This window comes from Rattus norvegicus, chromosome 8, assembly GCF_021556685.1.
Source record: "Rattus norvegicus strain SHRSP/BbbUtx chromosome 8, alternate assembly SHRSP_T2T, whole genome shotgun sequence".
NCBI classification, from domain to species: Eukaryota; Metazoa; Chordata; class Mammalia; order Rodentia; family Muridae; genus Rattus; species Rattus norvegicus.
Window position 1 is genome coordinate 74,764,501 of NC_141541.1, and position 27,924 is coordinate 74,792,424.

Genomic DNA, 27,924 nt, shown 5'->3' on the forward strand with positions numbered 1-27,924 from the left:
TATTTGTTTTTTCCTTCCAAACACATACTTTATACTTTTATTTCACAGAAAGTTGATGTCCTTTGTGGAATTGGAATTAAAAAAGTGGCTTGTGGAACTCAGTTTTCTGTGGCTTTGACTAAAGATGGCCATGTGTATACTTTTGGTCAAGGTAAGATATCTTCTAGCCTATATTACTTTTTATACATGTGTATTATGAAACTGTTTGCCTTCTAGGTTCATAGAGAGTTCTGAGTGGTGTCAACAGTGTTCCCTTGTTCATTGCTACTCTCTGCTCCTATTTGATGAGTTTGTTTTCAAGGACAAGCTCCCCTCCATTAAATCCCAAGTGAGAGCCTTCACACTTGCTGAAAGAAACAATCACAAGAACTCTGCCTCCTCCTTTCTGCTGCTGTCAGGCTGTAGAGACTGAGAGTTGTGTGAGGGTGGTGTGAGAGATGAAGTAAACGGTGACTAGAGTTTCTACCTTGGGAGAGCACTAAGTCCTCCCAGTAAGAAATGAGCTGGCTCACGAGAGAAGGAGCTTGGTGTAATCATTGTGTGAGTTTGCTTTTTCTTTAGCAAAGAAAAATTGCTGGCATAATGGAAGAAAGGTTCTGTTCCATGGATGCAGAAAGATCTGTGTGTGTAGTTGTTTCATGGATGCAGAAGGGGCAATGTGTAGTTTTATGGTCCATTGCTCCTGGGTTTATGAAGAAACAGATTCTCTTGTGAGAAGAGAATGTCTGAACAAAGCTAGTCACCTCGTGGTAGATATGAAGTAAAGAAAGGGGAAAGGGTTGGAGACAAGGTAGAACCTTCAAACACATGCCTCCAGGCTGGCAAGATGGCTTCATGTATAAAGACACTTGCTGCCAAGCATGAGACCTGTGAGTTCCATTGCAGAATTCACATGTTGAAAAAGGAAAAATTCTAACCTTAAACATATGTAGTATGGCTTATATGTGTGCACACATAAGAAGAGAAGGGGGAGAAGACGAGGCAGCAACAAATAAATAAAGGGCTGGAAAGATGATTCAGTGGTTACTAGCACGTGGTGCTTTTACAGATGGCTTGGCTTTGGTTCCAAGCATGCACACCATGTGGTTCACCACCATCTCTAACTCTGATTCCAGGGGATTCAACACATGCCTCTAGTCTCCATGGGCACTAGGCATATTGGGTGCAGGCACTCAAACATGTACATAAAATGAAAATTAATATTTTAAATGAATAAACAAATATTAGAAAAGAACGATATGCCTCCCAATTGCTACTTCTTCTGACCAGGTCCCACCTCTTAGTAACCACTGAGCTGCGGAAGGATCTATTGATGAAGGTAGCATCCTCTCAGTAGCACTGTCAGTTTGGGTCTATAGCGTTAACACATAAGCTTTATGTCCAAATCATAGCCGCCATATAGGGACTTCTGTTCTAGACTTCTCTGTATGGAGATATCCAGCAGGCTATTGGGGTTTGTATCTGGGACTCCAGAGGGGATTCGGTGACTTACCTGGTGGTAACAGATGAACTTACTCATTGATTTAAGAATCCCAAAGAACCTGTAGAGTGAAAAATAGAGTAGAATTCTAGGGACTGTTGGGGCAGAAGATTTTGAATAGAATATTGGCAAGAATAGTGAAGAGTCTCCAGGGAACTGGGGAAGCTCAGGTCATATTACCAGATGATTATGTGTCATTCCCAGTGGCCAGAATCTGAAAGACCACCGCAGCAACCAGGCAGGAGTCAACTCACGGTTTTAAGGAGAAGCTTTAGGGCAGCTGTAAAAGTGGAAGCCAGGTGGCAGATGCCGTGCCTAATGGGCCTGGAGGTTATTGAGCAGCAGGGATAAAGAGAGAGGTGGGGTAGAAATTTGAGGCTGATAGGTTGAATGCCATTTTTTTAAGAACACAAGAAACTTTGAAGGCCTTGTTGAACGTGTATCAGTCCTTTCAGTATGAGCATATTGAAAAGCCTCGTGGCTTGGCTTACAGACTTTAGTTTTAATTTTCTCTATAAATAAAAAGATTAACATTTCATACAGGAATAGCCTCAGACTTGTTACCTAAAACTTGGTGTATTTTGCTGGGATAGCAGTTTTTGCACCACGCTATATACATGATTGTCATTCTAATGCAAAAAGTTAATGGTCTCTTACAAAACACAAACTTCATAACACTTCCCCTTGCTGTCCTTCAGACCGGTTGATAGGCTTGCCTGAGGGTCGTGCTCGTAATCACAATCGACCCCAGCAAATCCCTGTCCTGGCTGGCGTGGTCATTGAAGATGTGGCAGTTGGAGCTGAACACACACTTGCTTTGGCATCAACTGGAGATGTTTATGCCTGGGGTAGCAATTCAGAAGGGCAGGTAAATGTCATATTTGCTGCTTTTGCATACTCTAGAAATCTGACGTTTATTTGTAAGAATATCTTTGTATTTTATAATTCCTTTGCTTGTGCAAGAAATATTGTCATCTCCTGGAGTCACAGAAGTAAGGGCAGGAATGAAGGGAAAGAGAATGTGAAAAGACATCAGGTTGATGCACTTAGTCCTTCTGTCTATCTGTGTGTGAAGAGAGACTTTGGTAGGAGATGCCTGAGATTGATGCTTCTACAGTGGTTTTCAACCACAAGCAGAGCCATCCTCGCCTCCTCCCATAATCTCTAATCTGATTGCCCATAGAATCAGAGATCCTGTTGCTCAAGGCCTATTATTCACAGTAGCCTTAGTGAGCACTTACAGTCTCCTCATAACTGCATTAGCAGACCAGGAAGTTGTGGTTGCAGTAATTTTGATGAAAGGAGAATTAATGGCGAAGAAGCTTGGGGAATTCCAGGTTAGGTTTTAACAAGATCTTCCTTGATGTTGAACACCTTGCTGCTGCTGCTAAGAACAGAGAATTGGAGTCCATGTATATTTTATATCTGTCTGTTGTTATCAGAAACCAGTGTGTTTTAAGTAAGAGCTCTGGAGAGCCCTTTTATTTTTTTCCCACTTAATAAGAACTCCTACCCTTCCCAAAATACTCCTTCCAAGAATCCAAGAGTGTGACCAGTTTTTTTTTATTGGATTTTTTTATTTACATTTCAAATGTTATCCCCTTTACCAGTTTCCTGTCCATAAACCCCCTACCCAATCCCCCTCCCCCTGCTTCTATAAGGGTGTTCCCCCACCTATTCACGCACCCCTTCCTGCCTCCCCACCCTGACATTCCCCTACACTGGGGCATTGAGCCTTGGCAGGACCAAGGGCTTCTCCTCCCATTGGTACCCAACAAGGCCATCCTCTGCTACATATGCAGCTGGAGCCACGGGTCTGTCCATGTGTACTCTTTGGACGGTGGTTTAGTCCCTGGGAACTCTGGTTGGTTGGTATTGTTGTTCTTACAGGGTTGCAAACCCCTCAACTCCTTCAGTCCTTTCTCTAACTCCTCCAATAAGGACCTGTTCTCAATCCAATGGTTGTTTGGGAGCATCTGCCTCTGTATTTGTCATGCTCTGGCAGAGCCTCTCAGGAGACAGCTATATCAGGATCCTGTCAGCATGCACTTCTTGGCATCAGCAATATTGTCTGAGTTTGGTAGCTGTATATGGGCTGATCCCCAGGTAGGCAGTCTCTGAATGGCCTTTCCTTTAGTTTCTGCTCCAAACTTTGTCTCCATATTTCCTCCTATGAATATTTTTGTTCCCTCTTCTAAGAAAGACTGAAGCATCTGCACTTTGGTTGTCCTTCTTCTTGAGCTTCATGTGATCTGAGGATTGTATCTTGGGTAATTTGAGCTTTTGGGGAGAGATGGCTCAGCTGTTAAAGGTTAGGCTCACAACCAAAAATATAAGAGTTTGACCAGTAGTTAAGATTAATCCTGTTGCCCTTTTCTTTCAGGAGACAGTATAAACTTACAAGGACTACTGTGATAGAGAAATCAGAATTTATTCATTATTGATGTTGGTGCATGACACAAATGTTAATAGATTTTATTGGCTTGCCTTCTGCTTCTTCAATCTCTGTGCATTTTCTTTTTTATTCTTAGCTTGGCCTAGGCCACACCAACCACGTTCGAGAACCAACCCTGGTAACAGTTCTACAGGGGAAGAACATCCGTCAGATTTCAGCTGGCCGTTGCCACAGTGCTGCGTGGACAGCCCCACCTGTCCCACCAAGAGCACCAGGTGGGGGACAGACCATTTGTACTCTTCCAGATGCTCTTCTGCCTTCAGTACCGTGATGCACTGTCTGCCTGCGGTTCTGACTGTATCCAGAATGTCTAAAAACCGTCAAGACTTCTGGAATACTCTTTCTGCTACAAGCACCATAAATATTTCATATCAGACATTTCTTCTGCAGTACTCAGTGTGTAGCCAAGCTTCATGCCCGCTCTCTTTCTCTCTCTCCAGTCCCCAAAGAAATCAGCATGTTTTTTAGACAAACAAAAATTAAAATTAAAAATTAAAAGTTAGATCATCTACTAAGTGTACATATACTTATATAGATAAGTATAAATATACTTGTATAGATAAAAAGGTAACAAATCAAACTGGCCATGGTGGGCCACCTTTAATCCCAGCACTTAGGAGGCAGAGGCAAAGGTATCTATCTGAATTCCAGCCCAGCCTCATCTACATAGAAAGTTCCAAGACAGCTGGTGCTGGTAGGAAAACCCTGTCTCAAAAACCACCAACAAAAAGGTGACAGTTGCTTTATAAGGCTTACTACTGTAGAGATACTGAGGAGTGCTGGGTGAGGTGCTTCACATCTGTAATCCCAGCACTCAGGAGGCAGAGCCAAGGTCTACAGAGCAAGTTCCAGTTCAGCCATGGCTACACAGGAAAACCCTATGTTGAAAAACTAATGAAATAAAATAAAAGCTCTGAGGTGTCATATTCCTCACTCCAGTAGCCATTTAAAACAAATGTTTATTCAGTGACTCAGTACAAGTCTAGTTACTGCCATTTTATTCCATTATAGAATATAAATAGTGGCTGCTTCTAGTTTTGAGCCACCATGTGGTTGCTGGGAATTGAACTCATGACCTTTGGAAGAGCAGTCGGGTGCTCTTAACCGCTGAGCCATCTCTCCAGCCCTTTCTAGTTTTAAATTTTTTTAAATATTACAAAATCATTAAAGTCATTAAAAAAAAAAAAAGACTTGAAAATATAAGGCAGGGCTGACAAGAGAGCTTAGCCAGCAAAATACTTACCACACAAGCATAAGGACCAGTATTTGAGTCCAAACATCCACAAAAAAGCCAATAGTGTTGCACACATTTGTAATCCCAGTGCTGAGGAAGCAGACAGGCAAACCCTGGGCTCACTGGCCAGCCAGCCTGGCCTGATGAACAAGCTCCAGGCCAATGGAAGAAGACCTTGTCTCCACAAACAAGGTGGATGGTCATCCTGAGGCCTGACCTCTCACACATACATGCATACATACACGTGTGCATAATTGTCTCCTTTAGTGAGGTCCTGTGATTGGCTCTGTCTTTCGTTTCCCTTAGTCGTAGCATTCCCGTGTTTGTGTTACTGCTTGTCCAAGCCCTCTTCTACTTGCTAGCCTTTGGGGTCTAAGGTCCTAGAATTTCTGAAGCCATGTGTGACCGAGTGCTTAGAGGTCCCTTCCATTTTTCTTACCTCCCTACTTCACAGCAAGTCCTTGAAGAAGACTCCTCAGAGATATTTTTTCTTAAGGACTGATTGTCATGAAGGAGATGAATACCTGGTCTCATCTACATCATGCATTAATATGGATTGACAATTATTAGATAGGAAAGGAAGAATCTGGCCCCTGCCCTAACTGTTTTTGTCTCTTTATTCAAACAGAAATATTAAAGGAGGAAAGACCAGGTTTCCTGGGGGGTTGTGTTTGTTTGTTTGTTTGGGGGTGCTGTTTTGTTTTAATTTTGTCTGTATTTGTTTTGTTTCATTGTTTTGGATTTTTAGGATGGTCTCATGTAATCCAGGCTAGCCATTAACTTAACATGTAATCCAGGCTAGCCGTTAACTTAACATGTAGCTGAGGATGGTCTTGAACTTCTGCAGGAATTACAGGCCTACAGTACCATTGCTAGGCTTATGATATTCACTCTTTTAAAGAGTAGTACTCTATGTAGAAACTAGTTGGTATTTTATTGATATGAAGAGATACCATGATCATGGCACCTTTTATAAAAGAGAACATTTAATTGTGGCTGACTTATAATTTCAGAGGTTTAATTCATTATAGTAGTAGCACACAGGCAGACATGGTATTGGAGGGAGTAGATGAGAGTTCTACATCTGGATCCACAGGCAGCAGAGAGAGAAACTCTGTGCTTGGAATGGGCTTTGTAAAACCTCAAAGCCAACAAGACCATACCTACTAACCCTTTCAAATAGTGCCACTCCCTGGTGACCAAATATTCAAATCTGTGAGCCTTTTGGGGTCTTTCTCATTCAAACTATCACAAGTACTAAATCATCCAAAAAATAAAAACAAAAAGATGAATTAATGGGTAGAGAGATATGTATCTATATAGAATAGTGTGTATAGCAAAATATTAAGTATAAACCGTAGGGACTAGAGTGATGGCTCAGCAGTTAAGAGCACTGACTGCTCTTCCAAAGGTCCTGAGTTCAATTCCCAGCAACCACATGGTGGCTCACAACCATCTGTAATGGGATTCAATGCCCTCTTCTGACGTATCTGACAGTGTATTCACATATATAAAATAAATTAACTTTAAAAAAGGTATGAACTGTAAGTAGTTGGATTGGGTATCCATTGATTGCTATCTTAAAGTTCTCTGTTAAAGTTTTCAAATACTCAGAATTGAAGCATTGCATTTCCCTTGACAAGTGCTTCTGTGCTTTGGGCAGGTGTGTCAGTGCCTCTCCAGTTGGGCCTGCCTGACGCCGTGCCCCCACAATATGGGGCACTGAGAGAAGTGAGCATTCACACTGTGCGAGCCAGGCTCCGGCTGCTTTACCACTTCTCTGACCTCATGTACTCATCGTGGCGGCTGCTGAATCTCAGCCCCAACAACCAGGTACAGTGCTGGCCTTCAGTGTACCCGTGACGTACCTGCCAGGTCCCAGAGCTTTTAAAACATTCTCTCACGGCTAATGTGTTATGCTCTTTGTGTTAAGGAGAGGCCACCAGTTGTAATTCCATTTTATTGCTGATTTGGGAACATGTGAACAGAAAGCGTTTTGCTTTGTTCAGAACTGGAGGAAGCATGTCCTAGCTCCTGCCCAGTGTGATACATGATGTTAAGTGGATGGCATGTGGCCAGATGGAAAGGAGTTTCCCAGCCTACACAAGGCACCTGGAGCCCATCCCTAGTCCTGGAAAAAGGAAGGGGGAAACTAAGTTCACAGTGCCAGTGATGTCATAGGGTGCTAAAGAATCAAGTCAGCTGAGACATTTAAGAGACATCTTTCTCCCCACAAAGCAGCATTCTCAATCTAGTAAAGGGAAGCCTGGGAGATGAAGGAAATCGAGCTGTTTTGTCTGCTTTTATAGAACAGTCCCACATTTAAGAAGAAAGTGGTTATTGGATAAGTAAGCATGGCTGCCAAAATGTGTACCCGTTTATAAAACTCTCTGTCAGAACCTTTGGATCACCATTTATGACAGGTAGAAATAGATTTGACATCTCTTTTAGAAGCGGGTATCAGACAGGCAGGGGAATGCTCTGTTGTGCTAGACTGTCAGTAAGCTGGCTCTAATTAATTGAGAAATGTCTGATACAAAGCCATGTGAGAAAAGTAGCTGAGAAGTATCTAGATAGTTCATTTTCCCAGTGTTGAGAATTTGTGTGTGCACAACCAAACTGAAAAGCACGAATGCTATTGGAGGGACTATCTCTGTGTGGGTGGATTATGGTTGGTGGGATGCCATGTCTGTATTTCTCCTTTTTCTATATTTTCTAGGACTTAAAAAAATGGTAACCACATTTTATCAGTATTTTTAAGTTAACTAATTGCAACTGATATTCAGTTCTATGCTTTTAAAGGATGATTCAGAAAGAAATTATATCTTAAAATCCTATTTCTTTTAAATCTTGTATTATGCCATCTTTGATCCCCTTATGTTGTCTACAGAACAGCACATCTCATTACAATGCTGGAACATGGGGCATTGTACAGGGACAGCTTCGGCCTCTGTTAGCTCCAAGAGTCTACACACTCCCCATGGTGCGCTCCATAGGGAAAACCATGGTTCAAGGCAAAAATTATGGACCTCAGATTACCGTGAAGAGAATATCAACCAGGTAGGTCATGTGTGTTTCACTAACTAGCTAGGATTGTTTAGAATATTACTGCTACCCCATTTCTGTGAACCCTTATAAATGGTAGTGACAGCACTCACACTGGTCCCCATGTCTGTTCACTGATAGGAAAATGTCACCAAGGATCTTTATGGTGATCTGTGGAGATGAAGAGCTGTGTTATACTACTCCTCATGTTTTTTGTTGGTGGTGGTAGTTTTCCTTTTTCCTTTTTTTAGAGGACGGAAGTGTAAACCCATCTTTGTTCAAATAGCAAGACAAGTGGTAAAGCTAAATGCATCAGACCTCCGTCTACCCTCGCGAGCATGGAAGGTTAAACTGGTTGGAGAAGGAGCTGATGATGCTGGAGGAGTGTTTGATGACACTATCACAGAGATGTGCCAGGTACCTGCATGTGGGGTCCCTGCTGAGCTCTGAATGGTGTTGACTGCTGCCAGTCCTTGTCTGTATAGCATGGGACATCTCTGAGTCTTGCAGTTACTCTACTAGTGTATGGAGTGAATCCAGTGAGTGTGGGAAGTGTTCTGCGGAGGTCGCTTAGCACGTCAAGATCGGCGACTTAGGTGGCACTGATTGTTGTTAATTATGCTGCACTAGAAGAAACATGAACACACTCATAGAGGAGATAGATGAAGGACCACTGTGTACTCTAGAGCACAGTGGATCCACCAGGCTCCAGAAGAATAGAAAAATGAGTGTTGAAGAGTTTGAACTGGGCTGGAGAGATACCGCACTGATTAGAAGCACTTGGTGCTCTCCCAGAGTACCCAGATTAGCTTCTCAGCACCTACTCTCAGCTCAGAGGATTCTATGCCCTCATCTGGTTTTCAAGTATACTGCTCATATGCAGTGCACAGACAAACTGCAGACAGAATACCCATACAAGTCAATAAATTTTTTGAAATTAAAGCTTTTTTTAAAAAGTTTGGACTGTTTCTGATTTTAGAAGCCACACTGGCAGATGCTTGGAGATTGGTTTTGTTCCTTCTGCTTTGTCTGATAAACACTGCTGAGTCAGTGTGGAGTTTGAGCACACCCTGTACATAGCCTCCACCCTGTACAGAGCTGCCCAGCCGCTCACTAGTGTCCTCGCCTCTGGCTCTTCATGCTTCAGGTTTCATACACGGACGCAGGACTTCATACTTCACTTTAACCTGAAATCACAAAAATAACTACACGTAGAAGTCACTGAAGTATAGCGTTCTAAATTCTTTTTTTTTTTTTTCTTTTCTTTTTTTCAGAGCTGGGGACCGACAAGCGCTCTACCACTGAGCTAAATCCCCAACCCCGCATTCTAAACTCTTAAAGATATCCCCTTCCCAGTATTATTTTTAATGTAGTTTGTTCTCTTGATGCATTTGATTGTCACCTCTCAACAAAACACTTTTTCTGCAGGAACTTGAGACTGGTATAGTTGACCTTCTCATACCCTCCCCCAATGCTACTGCAGAAGTCGGTTACAATAGAGACAGGTAAGACAGGCATGTTTCTCTAACGCCTTATGAGTGTCTCCTGTTCTCAGTGCTTCATACCTTGGTCCCTACTAAATTACTTTAACCAGCCCACCAGCCCTGTCATGGAGAGACGGCCATTGCCATCCTCACTCAGTACTGAGGGACAGATTGATGATAATCCCGAGTGGAGAGGAAACCCAGAGTTGCTAATGAGCCTTGGCTGCCTTATGTTTCTCCAGACTTTGGATCTTCCTTGTACCATGATTCATTAGGGTGCTGCGCTGAATGCCATGTCAGGAAACTAGTTGTTCACCATCCACCCATGCCCTTGTATTTGCAATTAAATTTTTTTTCATCTTGCTCTAAAGACTTAGAAATTATAAGTGAAATGATTTCAGAATGTGGGGCATTCTTGAGCAGGAGGCCAGTCAGCCATTTACTTGCTCTTACTGTTTTCAAAGTATAGCTGGGTGTGTGAGCACATGCCCATAACCCCAGCATCTGAGAAGTAGAGATAAGAGGATCATGAATCTGATGTTAGCGTGGCTTTGTAGGCTCTATCTTAACAAACAGGAACAAAATACAAGCTGCAGAGATGACTCAGTAAGAGCACCTGAAAACAAGAGGACCTGAGTTCTAATCCCCAGCACAGAAAACCTGGGTATGGCTGTTTGTGCCTGGAACTGAGATAGGCAGATTCTGAGAGCTCACTGGCTAACCTAGCCCAAACCAGGCAAGCTTCATATTTAATGATTTAGTCTCAAAAAATAAGGGAGAAGACAGGTGTTGTGCCTCATACCTTCAATCATAGCACTCAGGAGGCAGAGGCAGGCTGACCTCTGTGAGTCTGAAGTCAGGTTTGCTTACATAGTTTCAGCTCAACCAGCAATAATAGTGAGACTTGTCTCAGGAATATAAGGTGGAGAGCAGTAGAGGAGGATACTCACCGTCCTCCTCTGGCCTTTACATACTCATCAACTACCACATAGTAAACACGCGCACGCGCGCACACACACACACACACACACACACACGTGTTTTCTCTCTCACGCACACCTATGCACATGCTCTTGATCTCCATCTTACTCGTATAAACACAGACATATGGGGGGCGTGTTGATTCAGAATGCTGTCCCTGTGCTGTTCAAAAGGATAGTCATGTGTAGTTTGGGGAACTCTCAAGTGTGATTAGAGTAACTAATGGGCTGAACTTGAGCTTGTTCTGCCAGTACAGCTTACAGTTCCAGCCCATGAACCAAAGAGGGGCAGATCTGCTCTGACGCTCTAGCTGTGGGGATTGTTTCTAATGGAGGAGCCTTTAGCTGAAAGATGTGCTTCTCTTTCACAGATTCCTCTTCAGTCCCTCTGCCTGTCTTGATGAACATTTAATGCAGTTTAAGTTCTTAGGAATTTTAATGGGGGTTGCCATTCGTACAAAGAAGCCTCTGGACCTTCACCTGGCCCCTCTGGTGTGGAAACAGCTGTGCTGTGTCCCACTTACCCTGGAGGACCTGGAGGAAGTGGATCTGCTTTATGTGCAGACCCTCAACAGCATCCTTCACATTGAAGACAGTGGCATTACTGAAGAGAGTTTCCATGAGGTAAACCCTGGCACATGGAGGCTTCTGTAACTGCTGACTTCCTGTGTTCTCCGATCAGAAGTTTTCTGTGTAGAGCCAGATGTTGTCTCCCTCTTTCTGTTGGCCTGACCCTGGCATGCCTGGCCAGGCTGCCCTGGCACCTCAGTCTTAGGGACCCAGGAAGCTGCTGATGTGTAGCACTAGCTCCAGCCCAGCCCCCACTTCCGCTTCCTATACTTGAACAACTTCTCTGCCCATCAGTGGACAACCAGGGCACCAAGTGGACAGGGAAGCCTAGGAAGCCAGAACACAGCAGACCTGGTTTGGGACAAAAATATGCCTCTTTTTACCTGTAGCAAATGGGTCAGCGTGGTCTTGAGCAGTCAGACCTGCCTGGCCTGCCTTGTTTATAGAACTAAAGCCTTGACTTCATTGTTTTGTATATGAGACATGCGTGCCTTTGGTTATCCTCTTTACCGTGTAATAAAATTTCTTCTTTTTCTTTACTTAGATGATTCCTCTTGATTCTTTTGTTGGCCAGAGTGCCGATGGTAAAATGGTTCCCATAATCCCTGGAGGAAATAGTATCCCACTCACATTTTCCAATAGGAAGGAGTATGTGGAGAGGGCCATTGAGTATCGACTTCATGAGATGGACCGGCAGGTAAGACAAAATACCATGGTGCCTGGTGGCCTAGATGCTTTAATCTGTCCAGATAAGAACACATGCATCACTTCCAGGTCTGGGCATTGTTTGCCGTCCATGCATAGATTCACTTGCATCTCTGTTTCAGACCTTGTTAGAGACTTCTTAGGCCACGCCTACCACCCACATCCTTAAGTCAGCTCCAAGTGACTGTTGTTGTATGGGGCTGTCTCCTCACTCCTCACATATCTGACTGGCCCACATCTCCTAACTGCTTCCCCACACAGTGCCCACAGCAGCTGGGTCACTGAGCCCTAAACACGGTCTTACAGCCTCCCAGGATCCTTTCCTGCTCCTGATGTGGACCCGCAGGCACAGCCAGGAGTGTACATCCCTCCTTCCCTCCCGCTGCACTCTGAAGTCACTCCCTTGTCTCATAATTGTGGATGTGGTGGCCTAGGGACATTTAGGTCAGTGTCTTCGGATCCACTTAAGGAGAATCTTCATTTTCATTTGTGTTCTCCTTGGTCTGTGCTGAAGCACGAATAAGCATGAATTAATGATGGGGGAGAGTACGTGACCCTAGGGACTGATGAGTCCAAAGTTGGTTCTTTCCATAAAATCAATAATAGTTTCAGTGTTTTATTTTTAGATCACATTGGGTCCTTTTTAACTTGAATCCAGGCTTTGAGGATATCTAAGTTCAGTTATTAAATTGTTTTCTTTAGTTTGGCAAAGGTAGGTTCAGTCAGTGACAGTGTTTCCAGGGCCAAGGTTCAGGGTTTGTTTGTCTCCAGTTCACAATGGAAGGAGGAGAGAGGAGAAAGATGCCGAAGATTAAGGTTGTGCCCTGCAAGACGCGTCATACCGCTGAGCTACCCATCCTCACTCTGATGAGTGTCGATAATCTTCAAAGTGTGGTGGTTCTGCTAAGAGCTGGGCCTCACTCTGTGCAGTTTTTTCCCTCGGGTGCTCTGGCAAATAAGGGTTATTGTCAGCCACTCACAGAAGCACAGGACGTAGAGAAATACGAATGTACCTACCAAAGGGCCAAGATCCAGAGCCAGCTTCACTGCAGGCTGGTTCTGCTGACCATTCCTCTGAGCTCTGACTGTCCACTGTCCTTGTCCCTCTCTGGGTGAATTGTCCCTTTGCTGTCACTTCCACCTCATCTTACAGAATTGAGTGTTCTTCCTGTGACTGTCCCCAGTCACCTCTTGCTACTTCAAGGCAGCCCATCATACTGCTTCCAAACAGCTTTTGTTTTCTATTTTCCTGGCTTTGGCGGGTTGGTTTTGACACTCTGAGGCATGGACATGCCCCTTAGCACCTTAGGGATGCTATGGGCAGTCCCTCGGCCCAGCCATAGTACCAGAGCACCAGTTACACTCATTTATCAGAGCAGGGCACTAGGGCCCTTCCTAGGGTGCTGCTTCTGTTCTCTGACTTGTAGTTTTCCTTATCAGGGATGGTTTAAGTCGGCCTAGAGAGAAGTGTTTGAAATAGGCTTGCCCTCCTGTACCACAGAGGCAGAGGCTGGAGCTGCTTCCTCCATTCTGCAGCTACCCACCTCTGCTGTGCTTTGGAAGAGAAGCAGGGTGATATGGCTCACCCAGATCATCTTGTCGTTACTCATGGTGAACAATAGTTACCTCATTTTTCATGCAAGAAAATTAAATTGATTGTAAGTGGTGAGTCCTAGATGTTCTGACTAATTTTTTTTTACCTTTATTGACTTTCTATTGTACATTCTTTGTGCTTTTCAAAAATTGTTTTGCAATAGGTACAGTTTTGACAAGAATAGCCATCCATACCATACCAGTCCTCAAGAGCTGCTAGTGTGGATGAGGAAATGGACCAACCACACGGCACACTTCTAACAGCACACAGCTATATGTGCTAGAAACGTGAGGGGGCGGCCACTGAAGAGGCCCAGGCACAAAAACTCTGTGCGGAGAGAAGAAAGGTTCCTATATTGACTTTGAATTGAGACTAGGAGTGTAAGAGTCCCAGAGCAGGGTAGGACTCAGACAAGGGTGGCCCTGGATGTGACCTCAGGCCTAGAATGGACAACCTGTGGTCATGTTGAGTGTCTGTCTACTACACCACATATGTGTTAAAGCAAACAATCTTTAATGGGCACAGGTGGCTGCAGTTCGAGAAGGGATGTCCTGGATTGTCCCTGTGCCATTGCTGTCCCTCCTCACGGCCAAACAGCTGGAGCAGATGGTGTGTGGGATGCCCGAGATCTGTGTGGATGTCCTGAAGAAGGTGGTGCGCTACCGGGAGGTGGACGAGCAGCACCAGCTGGTGCAGTGGCTCTGGCGCACGCTGGAAGAGTTCTCCAACGAGGAGAGGGTGCTCTTCATGCGCTTCGTGTCTGGGCGCTCCCGACTGCCAGCCAACACCGCCGACATTTCCCAGAGGTTTCAAATCATGAAGGTTGATAGGGTAAGTAGGCACTTTTTCTTCCTTAGTTAAAATTTACTTTTTTTTTTTTCCTTCTCTGTTGCTTGCCTGCTAGGGAAACCAAAATTTAGACCTCCAGAAGGTCTGCCCATTCGGATCTTAGCTTTTAGATTGTCCAAATCTAAAAAGCATAAAACTTGAATTTCCCTTAGCTGTGGAGAGAAAAGAGCCTGAGTGGATGTGGAAAGCGTGTTGCCACCAGCACCCTTCCCTCCCCTCGCCTGGTGTTAGGTCTGAGTGCAAGGGAGCCTCATGCTTCCCCTCCCTCTCAGGCCCTGTGCCTTTTCCATGTGTACTTGTGTGCCACGGTCCAATCTTGTTTGGTGCACACGTGGTGTACAGGAACCTGGAGATGTGGGGAGCAGGCGTCTGCCGCCATAGGAGGAGTGCACCGGGTAGAGGCCTTAGCTGCAGAGCCCCAGGAATAAACACGCTTAGAATCTGAAGCACACATTGCAGTCAGAGCCATCTTTCTAGCTGTGCCTCTATCCTTACAGACCTTTCAGGGATCCTGGACAGCTGCTAGCCCTCTCCACAGTCAGGCTTCACCCCCACCTCTGTGCTCTGGTCATAATGGGCTTCTGCCTGTCTCTCCAGCTACCTACCTGTTGTTTTGCTTTGGAGCCACAGTGAGTCTCCTTCATGCTCTTTCCATCTGTGCCTCGCAAGCATCGCCCTTGAAGAACAGCGCCAGTGTTGTCTCTTACAGGAAGTCCTCTGGGGTTCTTTCCTATGCTTTCTGCCTGATTTCCTCTGGGCCTCTGCACTCTGACACAACACTTTGGAGTATCCCTGTCCTCTTTACTCAGCCACAGCCCCTCCCCTTCCTCGTGTGGGCGCTCCTCCTAGCAGGTGCATGGTGCTTGATGAGGAAATGGTAAGGAAAGTGAGATACTGCAGCCAGCACTTTCCTCGGTTTCAATGTCTGCCCTGTGTTCTTCCGTCTCTTGCTGCCCCTGGAAGTTGCTGTAAACCAGTGCTTCTCAACTCTCCTAACGCTGCCACCCTTTAACACAGTTCTTCATGGTGACCACAGACCATAAAATTATTTCGTCACTACCTTATAACTGTGATTTTGCTACCATTATGAATCCTAATGTAAATATCTATATGCTGGATATTTGATATGCTAACCCTGTGAAAAGGTCATTTGATCCAGAAGGGGTGGAGACTCACAGGGTGAGAACTGCTCCTGTAGGCAGAGCTTTGCCTCCTGCAGCCCCCAGCTGAAGCCCTGCTCTTGGCTGGCTAGGGCCTTGATTCACTGGGACTGTTGTGCTCTGGGACGCTATGAATAGAGCCTTTCCATACATTTGCTGCATGACTAGCCAGAGACTATAAGCTGTCAGTCTGCTTTATTGTTGCACAGTGAGGTGGGAAGGGGGTGATAGTTCCCTTCTGTTTAGTCCTGGAAATGACCCTTGCCTTGAATGTGCCCCAAGCTGCCCAGTCACCCCAGGAGTTAATCTCCTACTAATCTCCTGCCTCAGTAAACTGACCACTGTGGGTGTCTTCCTTTATGGCTCTTAGATCACTTCTTTAGGGTGCACATTTAGGTCATCTGAGCAATCTGATGTCCTCAGCTTTGCTGCCCATCTGTCATCATCTCTTTCACACATGGAGCCTGTTACAGGTGCCACCACTGAAATGCAGCGCGGTTTTCAGGAAGCTGAGGAAGAGCTCTGCTTCAAAGAAAGCCAAGCTAGGTGGGGAAGGTGGGACTTAGAATGTACCAGTAAGGAATGCTTCCCTGACACTCGCAGCCCAACACTGCAAAGAGAGACCTTTACTATTAAATGCTATGTAGCCAGCTGTGGTACACACTGTGATCCTAATACCTAAGAAGAGTTCAAGTTAGGGCCAGCCTGAGCTACATAACAGACCCCATCTGTCTTAGTTGGGGTGTTGCTGCTGTGAACAGACACCACAACCAAGGCAACTCTTCTAAGGATGACATTTAATAGGGGCTGGCTCACAGGTTCAGAGGCTCAGTCCATCATCATCAAGGCAGGAACATGGCAGCATCCAGGCGGACATGGTACAGGAGGAGCTGGGAGTTCTACATCTTCATCTGAAGGCTGCTTGCAGAATGCTGGCTCCCACGTGGTTAGAAGACTCTCACTACTCACACCCGCAGTGACACACCCACTCCAACAAGGCCATACCCCACTACTCACACCCACAGTGACACACCCACTCCAACAAGGCCACACCCCTCTCCCTGGGCCAAGCATCTTGAAACCACCACACTGTCTAAAAAATTAAGCATAATATCGTTACTGTCCTTGCACACAATTTGTAAAATGGTTGTCAGCAGGAAGGATCAGAGAAAATATACATAACTGCCCTCTAACAGAAGCCATTTTCAATTGTGTACTTTTAAAATTCTTCTTTAAAGCCAAGCATGGTAGCATATTCTCAGTACTTAGGAGGCAGAGGCAGATACATCTTTATAGTTCTGCATACCAAGCCTTCCAGAGTTATATAGTGAGACCCTGTGTTTAAAGGGGGTGGGGCTTTTTTAGAATTAAATTTTTAAAAACCATCTTTCCAAGCCAGGCAGTTCTGGGATACACCTTTAATCTCAGCACTCAGGAGACCAGAGGAAGGTGGATCTCTGTGAGTTTGAGGCCATTCTGGTCTACAGAGCAAATTCCAGGACAGCCAGAGCTATTCAGAGAAACTCTGTCTGGATAAAAAACAAAGGGGGGGACCCCAAAAACAAAAAACCCCGAAAACTCAGCTTTCTAAACACATTCCTAGTGATGACTGGTTACGTGCACACCCTGGGTTTCACTGCTTTTCCTCACCAGCTGTAAGCAACAGTGAGGGGCTTCAGACCACACTGCAATAGAGAGGGGACAGCACCCTAGCCCCTTTCCTTTTCATTGCCAGGATTTCCAGCATGACTTCAGGTTTGCCCCCTTGGTGGACAAGAGGGAGCTCTCACCATACTCTTACTCTCCACCAGGTCTGTGCAGTGTTCTCCCAAGTGGTCAGGGCTAGCCACCTTCCATTATAGGCCATTGAAGGGAGTGGGAAGGAGAATGGAACCCCACTAAAAGTATCTGGGGCCAGGGCAGTGGGCCCTGTGTACTTTCTGCCAAGACCCACTCTGCTTCCTTGCAAGTCAGCCAGAAGACAGAAGGAGACTCTCAGTGTCTGGGGGCGTGGGGGGTGCGGGCAGTGAGTAGCCCTATACCCCCTGGGATGGCAGTGCACTTGGTAATGGTCACGGTCTATCTCTCCACAGCCTTATGACAGTCTGCCTACCTCACAGACCTGCTTCTTCCAGCTGCGGCTGCCCCCCTATTCCAGCCAGCTGGTCATGGCTGAGCGCCTGCGATACGCCATTAACAACTGCCGTTCCATTGACATGGACAACTACATGCTCTCAAGAAACGTGGACAATGCGGAGGGCTCTGACACCGACTACTGACTGATGAGGGTGCTGCCACCCACCTTCCTCAATAATGCTCACCTCTGATTTGATGTTGATATACTTTTGTGGTAACTCCATAGATGCTTTAGGAACATAAGCTGACATAAGCAGTGGCCACGTTTAGTTACTTCAAATGAAACAAAGAAATTAGATGGTTTTATTTTTCTGTGATTGTACAAAACAAAAAGCAGAAACAAACTGCTCAGTCAGGTTTTCCTCTGTATTTTTGGTCACTTTGGGTAAGTTTGCATGGAGCCATTTTGGTGCATTTTTAGTTGAGAATGATACATTTTTGTAAGCCCACCCAGTGAAAATGAAATTGTACATTGTGTATAATTGTTCATTAGAAAGGACAGTTTTACATGGATATTCATATATTTATTTTGTTTTAGTTTGATTCGCCTGTGCAGGGTTCCTTATGCAGAGAAATAAAGCAGATTCAGGAATCAGAATGGGGGCTGCTGTTGATCCAGGCGAGCCTCAGGCTGGGAGCTGAAGCAGACATGTGCCCTGTCTGCCAGTGTCCCTTTGCTCTTTGGGCCATTCAAGAACTGGGGACATAGTTCATCTAAAAGAAACCTACCAAGGACCACAGGACCATGTGGAGAAGCCAGGGCTCCTGTGCCTCCTTCCCTTTGTTCTGGCATCCTGATTCTCTCAATTTGTTCTCTCGCCCTAGAGCAGAGCCTTTTGGCCGTCCCCCCTCCTCCTGCAAAGCCTCAGCGCACCTAGTGTGAGGCAGCACCTCTGTGCCAGTGCCATGTGGTAAAGAAGACAGTGAGCCATGATGGCACCAAAGAGCAGCGAAAGGGACAGTGGTCCAGAGGGACTGCTGTGCAGGGATTCAGCACACATCAGTAAGTGGCTGTGGATGAGGGGCTGACTATGTACATTCATGTAAGGGTTAGTGTGTGGATGAGGGCCTGAGAAAGAGCCCCATTTGGAAACCCAGCCCTTGTGGTCATTGGGAGTTGCTCATCTGTGCAAGAACGTCAGCAGAGGATGCTGCGGGGAGAGGAGCCCACTGGATGTGAGGCTCCTGCTGCAGGGTACCAGAAAGTTGGAGATTAGTGGGCAGCTTGTCTTTCCCTCCCACCTAATCTGTGTCACAGGATGCTTCCTGTGGACTCAAGGGAAAGGCTATTGCTGACAGCATGCTCAAATAAGGTAGCAGGCAGAGAAACAGGAAGGCAAGTGCTAGAATTTATCAGTGGAAAGGCAGGTGTTTGTCTTTTGGAATCTGAGTGAAAATCCCTGATAACGAATTCAGGCATCATTTTATTGAAGTTTTTGTATGGAATTGGACACTAAAGAAAGATTCAAGTTCCTGGGGGATGCCGGGGCTTCGAGATAAAGACATGCTTTCAAGTCTGGGCTTGAAATAGAAAGGCCCTTCTTGGGCCTCTGGGCCAGGGAGTTTCACTCAGAGAATAAGGCTCCATGTGAATGAGGTTGTGGTCCCTTTGACTCCTCTAGGCTCTGCTTTCCCTCTTACTGAGCTGAGAGTGTAGCTTCTGCGGGTCTCAGTTTATTATAACTGAAAATAATGCCTTAAACCTATGGATTCCGGCCTTTGACACCAAATTTGTTCTGCCTGGAGAGTGTGGGAGCCTCTAGCAGGATGGTGCAAGATGAACCTAACCTCTGTCTCAGGTCTGCAGAGATGCAGATGGACTTTTACACCATGCTGCCTCTTGGCTAGAAACCTGCCTGTTTGCTTTCTGGTTTTTTTGTTTGTGTTTGTTTTCCTCCTCTTGATTCTTGAAGTCCCTTATCTGTAGAGCAACCATTGGGCCTCAGGGCAGGGATTTGGTTTGCCGGGTTAACATTCCCTCCTGTAGTGACTTGTGTGTTTCTGTGATTGCTGGCCTCTTTCAGTTAACAAAGACTTGCAGATTTATGCCCTTAATCAACCTCAAGAAAACATAAGCCCCTCTACCTTCAAAAACTCAAGCTTTTCCCAGATGTCCATGAACAAGTGAGTTAGTTCCAGTTCTCTCAGAGTGTGACCTTTGCCAGAGGAAGCTGTCTGTGTCTGGAAGCTCAGTATTTAGCAAAAAGCATGAGTTAGACATTGATTGGGAGAGCAGCAGGCAAGAGGGGTTTTAGGGGCCATCTGGTCTTCCCTTTACAGATCTGGGAAAAGTGCTACATGTCAGGTCAGCACTACCATAGTAGAATCCAGGAGGCTCAGCTAGTGCAGACACTGGTGCATGCCCCCTGTGTCCCACCTCAGACTTTCCCAGGGACTCTGGAGCCCACCATCTAAGCACTCCTGGCCCTGGTCTCTGTCGACTCCAGCCTCCAGCTTGATATGGTAATCTTAGGGCAGTTTCCAGCCAAGAAAGAGGCCTGACTTGTGCAGAGGCTGTGCACTCAAGTTTCCTGGTATGAGCAAGCAGGGAACTACATTGAAGGGTTCATTCATTCAGAGACAGATGGGAAATTAGAGCCCAGTTTTCTGGTTTTGCTGTCAGTACAGGCTTAGTGGCTTACCCACCTTCCCTGAGGGTGTCATGGGTTTGCTGAGCTCTGCCTGCCAATGGGAATGTAGGCATCACAGTTGGAACACTCCACTGGGCGATCCACTGGCCTTCCCAAAGATTAGAAGACATTATACTAGACCAGGACCTGCTAGGCGCCGCTGCAACTCAGAGCCTGGCAGCGGCAGGAAAGCCTCTCTGCAGTCCCCGGGGAAGCCCTTGGAGGCTGTGCCCGGATGTTGTTCAGTGGAACTTCACAGGCTTTCCTTGTGCTTGGTGGTCTGGCTCCTGCTGGCATGAGGTTACCTCCAAGGGCTCATTTTATCCTCCACATAATCTGTCCTTCACAGTTCCTTCCATCCTGTTCTCCACTCCTCTCCCTGCTTCGGCCATGCTGATCTCATGTCTGTTGCACAGCCCTGGTATGGCATGCTCCTAGTCTTGGTGCCCTACAGTTTCTTGGACTGTAACACTTTCCATATGGCTTGCTCGGCTTCCTGTCTTGTTTCATGGCTCAAATGTCACCTTCTCCATGAGATTTAGTTTGGTTAACCCCTTCTGAGTGCCTCCCCACCCCCAGGGTTGCCATCAATCTCGGAGTCATCTCCATCCACCCCAAGAGCCTCCTTTTGTACTAATTACTGTCTCCACAAGAACAGAGGCTCCGTGCGAACAGAACAGAATTTTTCTTGTTTTCCATTTGGGCAATATGTTAAGAAACCTGTGGATAGAGATTGGAAAACCACTTCTCAGAAAACTGAAAAGGCCTGGTTGCAGATAAATGAAGGAGTCTTGATTATTGCTGGCAGCCAGAGAAGCACCCCCTGGTTGCGTTCATTTAGCCTGCTTGCCCGTCCATTGCCTAGAGAGGGACGCTGTGTGAACTGAGAGGGTCCTGGCCACGGGGACTCGACGACTAAAGTGAAGTTGACCTAGAAGTCCAGAAATTTTGCATCAACTAATAATAGTTTCATATCTAAGTACTTTTAACTAGGGCTACTACTTTTATCTTTAAATGCTGTCTTTTTAAAAAGTGATGCATTTTCCCCCCCTGTGAGAAACAGGAGAAATATTGGTAACTATCAGCCATGCAGGGACGGGAGTGAGTTTGCTAGAATGGCTTGTGCATCTTGCAGGGTCTGGCAAAGAGCAGCGAGGGAAGCCCTCATTTTGAGTTCTTCCTCCGGCCATTCGGAGGCTCCTCGCCAACCTAGTACACAGCCCTGCCGCTAGGGCGAGTAAGAACGCGCCCTACAGGAGCCGCGGGGGTGGGACAGACGTTTAAAGAGAACCACAGAACGCTTTACTGGCATCCGCTCGTTTAATAGTGCGCACATTCTCAATAGAAACCCGTGGGATGAGGTGCGCTTTGTCTCCCCGGTGCAGGCGAGAAAACCGAGGCAGGGCTTGCGCGCGCACGCGGCGGCTGATCCGGTATCATGGCCGCGCTGTGTTCCGCGCTCAGGATCAGGTTCGGACAGGCGGCGCGTAGGCGGAGCAGGCCGGCGGCGCTCACGTTGCGGCAGAAGTCCACGTGAAATGTCTGCAGCGCGCGCCCGTGCGCGGCCACCGCCGCCAGCGTGCGGTTGGTAACGCGCGCGCAGTTCTCGAGGCGCAGCGCGCGCAGGCGCGGGCAGCCGAGCAGCAGTCGCGCTAAGCAGTCATCCGTGACGTGGCCGCAGCCCGAAAGCGTGACGGACGCCAGGTTGGGGCACCTGCGAGGAGAGCGCGTTGACACGGGGCCGAGGCGCAGCAGACAGAACTCCTTTACAGGAGACTGCAGCGAGACCGAGGCTAGGGTTGCAGCCAGGGCCCCGGTCCCTTCTTCTGGGATCCATTATTGGTCTCTGAAAGGGACAACTGTGTGGCTTTGATCCTCCCCGAGGCTGGGGTCCGTTAGTGACAAACTTTGGGCGGAAAGTTCTCTAGGAGTAATGGCTAGTGACTGAAAACCAGTGTTGGGTCATACTTTCATCTCGGTTTCTTCAGCTTTTGGGTCAGCAGCCTGAAACCCAGGGCCCCTAGAGCCATGCCCTGAAGTTGGTACAGTCTAAGACTTATTTGCAATGTGACCCGACTATCACTGAACCAAAGTTTACTTCTGTGTGGTAGAAGAGTGGGGCAGTGTGTAGCCATGCACTTGTGAGGATTGAGGTTTGGGTGAACAGAGCCAACTACAGACAGCCTAGAGCCCAGAATGGCCACGTGGCTTCCTCCCTGGGAGGAGCCTCCAGTGGGCCTGGACCCTGTGGTCAAGTAACTGAATCTGGATTGGAGAGTCAGGTTCCTTTCCACAGCACCCTCCCCTTAGTGTCTTGCCTACACCTAGCTGGGGCAGCTCATCTCCCTTTTGCCTGGGAAAATAAAAGTAATTAAAATGTGCTGTGCTTGGTACCATTTCACACGCCGAGCCCATGCCTCCCTCATACACACTACACCTACTGTCCCGGTTTTGTAAATGAGGAGACTGGCACACAGTGGCTCAAGTGACTTGGCAAGAAGATACTTTGTGGGCCATGTACAGTTACTCAGATGAATATGAAGGTGCTTTTAAGCCCTCAGCGTATTGCCTGATCTGGCCTGAAAACGACTAAGGCAGAAGAATCCAGAACAGCTGACTCGCTTACATTCCCCAGCTCACTTTACCTTTCTCAAATTACTGTCACTTCATCTCACTTTGTGATATACATTTTCTCATTTTCCAGAGAAAGGTATGAGGTGGGTGTTGAAGCATTTGGTCTGGGGTGAGTTGTACAATATCAGAACTGAAAACCCAATGCCCTTTGCACCTTCTCTGATGCTGGGGACTGGTGCTTAGCAGATGTAATCTTAAATCAAATCTTGCTGGTTTCAGGGATTAAACCTGGTTACCTCCCATCAAGAATTGGTTACAACCAATATGGGATTGTGATGCTCCCTCTCCTCCACCCATCACCTTGCAGTCTGATTATTTTGAGCCTAGTGAAACCCATCAAAATGGCCTGGCCTGGTGTAGTCAGAGCCAAGCCCAAATCCACCTTGAGAAGAGAACAAGTGAAAGGCAGGCCACTGTAATTACCTCCTCTTCCTGTGGTGAGGTCAGCCAACCCTAACTACTAACCCTAGATGGCAGTAGCTGGCAACCACCCAAGCATCTTAGCTAGCAGAGAGCTCTTTCTCCTCAGCACCTGGCACAGCCATGTTGGCTATAGCTGCCCTGCCCAGGAAGGTAGACCAACCAATTTTGTGGCTCAGCCTGTGCAAGGGATAGGGGGATGAGGATGGTGGCCAAAAGGTCAAATAGGGGATGTTTTCAGGGCATTCTTAAGTTAAAAATTTTTTATCTCGAATTCAAATTTAACTGGGTGGTGTGTGTCTTACCTGCTAAAATCTGGAAGTCCTAAACTGGGCGCACCACACTATGTCTCAGAGCATCCCTTTTGCCCCCGACAATTGAAATACTCCATGGGTATTATTGAAATACTCCATGGGTAATATGCCAGATGAGTGTGTCCCTCAGAGGAGATGCTCACTGCTACTCTGCAATAGGCTTTGGTTCAGCTCACCTGAGCACCCTGGCTCTCCTTCCTCATCGGCAGCTCTCAGGCCTAGTTGAGAAATGGTGTATATTTTTGGCCAAATTAGAGGCCTGCACCACCTGATGCCTCTGGGAGCCTTTTCCTGGGGCCTGACCTTGAAAATTCAGGCTCAGCTGAACCTAACCAGGCCTTAATGGCTGCCAGTGAAGACAGCTGCTCCAAGGACAGGGCTAGCTGAACTCAGAACTTCCTTTGCCACAGAAGCATCTTCAGGAGCTGAGAGCAAGCCGATTTAACCCAACTCTTAGAACTGGTTGTCTGCCTTGGTCTCAATTAGAGCCATTTTGCTCTTGGAATGTGTGCTTCCCAGTCCCCCTGGAGCCAAGGCCAGCAAAGCCACACTGCTCAGGGGCAAGGTGGCCTACCTGTTGCACACCTGCAGGAGGAAATCATTAACCAGGTTCTCGTGCTGGCTGCAGATGCTCCTCTGGAAGGCGCTCTTGAGCCAGTCCTCGATGCTACACACTTGCACACGGCTGGAATGCCAACAGATGGACAGGCTGCGCAGTGCAGGGCTCAGCCGGAAGTTGTCTTTCTTGAGCTCTGTGAGGGAATGGAAGTGCAGCAGGGACCAGAGGGTGGGGTCCTCAAACACATCTCGGAGCTGGGAGCAAGTCCTGGAGAGACTCTTCCGACTGTCCTTGTCCAGGAAGGAGAAGAGGCGCAGCAGACACTCCCGATTGAGCTGGGTTATGTGCATGGTGAGTGGTGGCCTCACGTGAGTGCCCAGCAAGGGTCTGACCTGCCTCCTGCTTCCTCCCCAGATCAGGACTGGTGGACATATATGGTTGAGGAATGGTGTTTATTTTTGGCCAACAACTGGTGCTGAAGCCCAGGGAGGGGAGGGCGGGTGTCAGGATCCAGACTTACTCGAAGCCATCTGTGGTTAGGCTTATGTTCAGAGGGTCTGAAAGTCCTGGCAAAAGAGCAGCCCATTGAAGTTACAAGTTCTCCTTAAAAGGGATTTCTTTTCCTCTGAGCTGATAGTGTTGAGCACAGGGCTCTTGGCTCTTCCCAAGGTGTTTTCATTGGAGATAATTAGCTACAACAGCTCTTCCTGGTCGCAGCCTTTCTCCCTAGCAGGATGACAGTATTCGCTGTTATAGCGTGTGTCAGTGGGGCTCCCCTGCTCACCCTTGCTGGGGGCGGGGGGAGTCCTATCTGCTGAGCTAAGGGAGGTGACATGCCCTAAACTGTGAGTGGAATGTGAGGATCATGCCTGTTACTTTAGCTCAGGACATCGATGGCTACCAGGCAAGGATGAGCTATCTTCAAACCCCAATGGCTCCATTTTTACCCTGAACTGTCATAAGATTCATCTGAAATGTTTTAAAAGTGTGTGTGTGTGTGTGTGTGTGTGTGTGTGTGTGAGAGAGAGAGAGAGAGAGAGAGAGAGAGAGAGAGAGAGAGAGAGAAGCTGACATGTGCAAGTGTTCTTGGGGGTAATTTGCATAGTTTCATTATCTGTCCTAGATAGTATTTCCCAAAATGTGAGGTTGGGCAGAGGCAGCCCTTTTTCAGTTTCTATTTTTGAACACTTAACTGACTGTAAATGACGGGAAGTGAATTGGAAGTCTGATGGGTTTAGATGCTCACAGGCTGCCCTCCGCTGCCCTGCTTTTTAGGAGCAGTATGTGTACCTGTGGTGAGAAGTGTTCCAGCACAGTTGAGGGTAGGCACTGCTGTGCTGCGGACCTGGAAGTATGAAGCTGCTCTTAGTACATATGACATGATAGAAACATAAGACAACTACAGCTTCCCCTGAAAGGACTCCACAGAATCCCTTAATGACCACTCCCCTTTCCTCCTGCTCATGTAAGCTACAGGACCACCCCCTGCTGCCTGTAGCTCTGCCATGTCTAACTCCACTGGAAACAACCCAGGAGTAACATGGGAAAGCAGACAGACCTTTAATGCCACTTTCCACAGAAAAGCCCAGCTGGTGAGGCAGGACTAGGATGTGATTGCAGCACGAATGAGTGAGTCACGTTCACAATGACGTCCTCTTGGCATCATATGGACAACTAAGTTCTAGTGGCCAGTGATCTTGGCACAGCCACCCCTCACTTGACGGCTACTGCCCAGTGCTAACAGTCACAAACACGTGCCTCCTCTTTCCTGTGCTGTGGCATCTTCTCAGGGCTGTCCCCAGCCACAGAGGACCCATGCTCTGGAAACAGTTCTTACCTGAGCCTTTCCAAAGCCTGGGCAAGAGGTGACTCCAGCAGTCAGATTAACATGAGAGTTTAAGGGACTGGGGAGGTTACAGTGGGTTAAACATGTACAATAAACCAAAGTGAAATACTTCTGAGCAGGTACCACAGATGTGAGACATGACACTCACCCAGCGCCAGCACATGTGACTGGTTTAATTACATCATCTGTCACTACACACTGAGTAGAATACAGTGGATAAGCATAGGATTCTCCACCATGGAGAGAGACTTATGTTGCCACAGTTTCTATCCCCACCTGTGTGGGAAGACTTGGAGTTTCCTGTTGCCAGGGGCTGATGGGACAGGGCATGCATGAGGCCCTGCCTCAGCATAAGCTCTGAGCAAGAAGTTGCATGCCGGTTAGCACACATGGGGAAAGCCAGCCCTAGACAGTACAGAGATACGCTTGTAACAGGTGCAGTAAGGCTACACAGATTACAAACAAATAGGCACATGGACATCATGGGTGTTCGTGGGCACAGCCAATGGGCAGTCACTTCCTCAGAGTCTTCATGGTGCCACTCGGCCATTGTTGCTTAAGCAAAATCAAGCAATAAAGCTGCTACAAAAATTCCCAGAGACATTCATTCCCTTTTGTGTCAACAGTGTTGCCTGTCTAATGACCAATCTCCCCAACATGGCAGCCCAGTCTGCTGCTGCTGTCCCACCTGGTGTGACAGTGTCAGCTCTGTCTGAGTATTGTGTAAGTCACTACAAGTGCCTATTCAGAGGCCAAGACACAAATGCCAGAGGAGCCTGGATTAGCAGGAGCTGTGTGCAAAGTTAGATGAGACTTACATTCAGGCTTAGCTGTGATGGTATCAAGGTCCTGACATATTAGAGCAAATCATGCGACCCTCGATCTGTGGGTCAAACCAGTAGACTAATAGAAGTGCATAAGCCTCTACCTCATGTAACGTAGCACAGTTCCTCAATTTCTCCCTGCACTAAATCTAAGCTGTAGTGCTTAGACCAGTGTTGTGTGAGAGACCTCATGCCCTATGGAAATGTACTAGACCTTCCTGTGTCCATCCCTGACCTAACTAGTGTGACTGAGGAATGAATGAGTTTTCAACTTAACCACATGTAGTCATTGTATGGATTCAAGTTAGTGTTTTAATAAGGTGCTGATGCAGTGTGTAATTTCTGCTCTGAGGGAATGCAAGATTTCTCTAGTTAATATTAAAATGGAATTAGGTCATGTGTCCTCATCAACCTCACAGTGACCTAAGAAAACTACTACACTAACTTTTAATAGAAAAAAATGAGATTACTAAAAAGTCTGCATGAAGTACATTTTTGTCCCTCAAGGAAGTGACTATGGTACAGGCCATGCTGGAGTTCTACACTCTGACTTGCAGGTTACAAATACCTGCAAACTCGATCACTGGCCTCCACACTTGCTACTAGCTGCTGCCTTCTTTAAATGAACCAATTTTAATTTGGGTTGAATCCAAATAGTGCTTCTACCCTATTTTTGTGAACAGTATTTTTTAAGCTACTGGGTTTAATAGAAACTATTCTTGTTCAGAGACAAATACTTAATACCTGGTTCTGCTTTAGGCAGGGAGTGGGTTAAGACCCAGAGTGTCAATGATCCACTTCTGCCTGGAAGTCAAGTCTGGAGGAGACCTGACCTCTGATGGTCAGACAGAATCCACACACAGGACACACCTCTGTCATGCAGCTGAATCACAGGGCTTTTAAACACATATTTGCACTTGTCAGAGTTCCTAGCCTGCCTGTCTGCCTGCCCCCAAGAAAATATTAACAGAAGAACAGAAACAAGAAATAGAGCGATTCTGGAAC

General features: G+C 46.7%; 2 protein-coding genes across 18 annotated transcripts in view; one reads left to right on the forward strand and one right to left on the reverse strand.

Moving 5' to 3' along the window:
* The window catches only part of Herc1 (HECT and RLD domain containing E3 ubiquitin protein ligase family member 1), a 168,981-nt gene extending 150,691 nt beyond the window's left edge, over window positions 1-18,290 (forward strand). For all 17 annotated transcript variants that reach the window (XM_087562124.1, XM_087562106.1, NM_001420916.1 and 14 more), the window contains 11 exons: window positions 49-151; window positions 2,179-2,348; window positions 4,012-4,150; window positions 6,833-7,002; window positions 8,060-8,229; window positions 8,466-8,631; window positions 9,643-9,719; window positions 11,050-11,302; window positions 11,793-11,945; window positions 14,073-14,378; window positions 17,650-18,290. In XM_087562124.1, coding sequence (XP_087418250.1) covers window positions 49-151; window positions 2,179-2,348; window positions 4,012-4,150; window positions 6,833-7,002; window positions 8,060-8,229; window positions 8,466-8,631; window positions 9,643-9,719; window positions 11,050-11,302; window positions 11,793-11,945; window positions 14,073-14,378; window positions 17,650-17,835 — 1,893 coding nt within the window. In that variant the 3' untranslated portion in view covers window positions 17,836-18,290. The remainder of the gene's footprint in view (window positions 1-48; window positions 152-2,178; window positions 2,349-4,011; window positions 4,151-6,832; window positions 7,003-8,059; window positions 8,230-8,465; window positions 8,632-9,642; window positions 9,720-11,049; window positions 11,303-11,792; window positions 11,946-14,072; window positions 14,379-17,649) is intronic.
* Window positions 17,970-24,657, reverse strand: Fbxl22 (F-box and leucine-rich repeat protein 22). The gene is given in 2 exon segments (NM_001108769.1): window positions 17,970-22,036; window positions 24,265-24,657. Coding segments are annotated over 2 exon segments (711 nt in total). The 5' UTR covers window positions 24,600-24,657; the 3' UTR covers window positions 17,970-21,660.
* Between the last annotated feature and the right edge of the window lie 3,267 nt (window positions 24,658-27,924).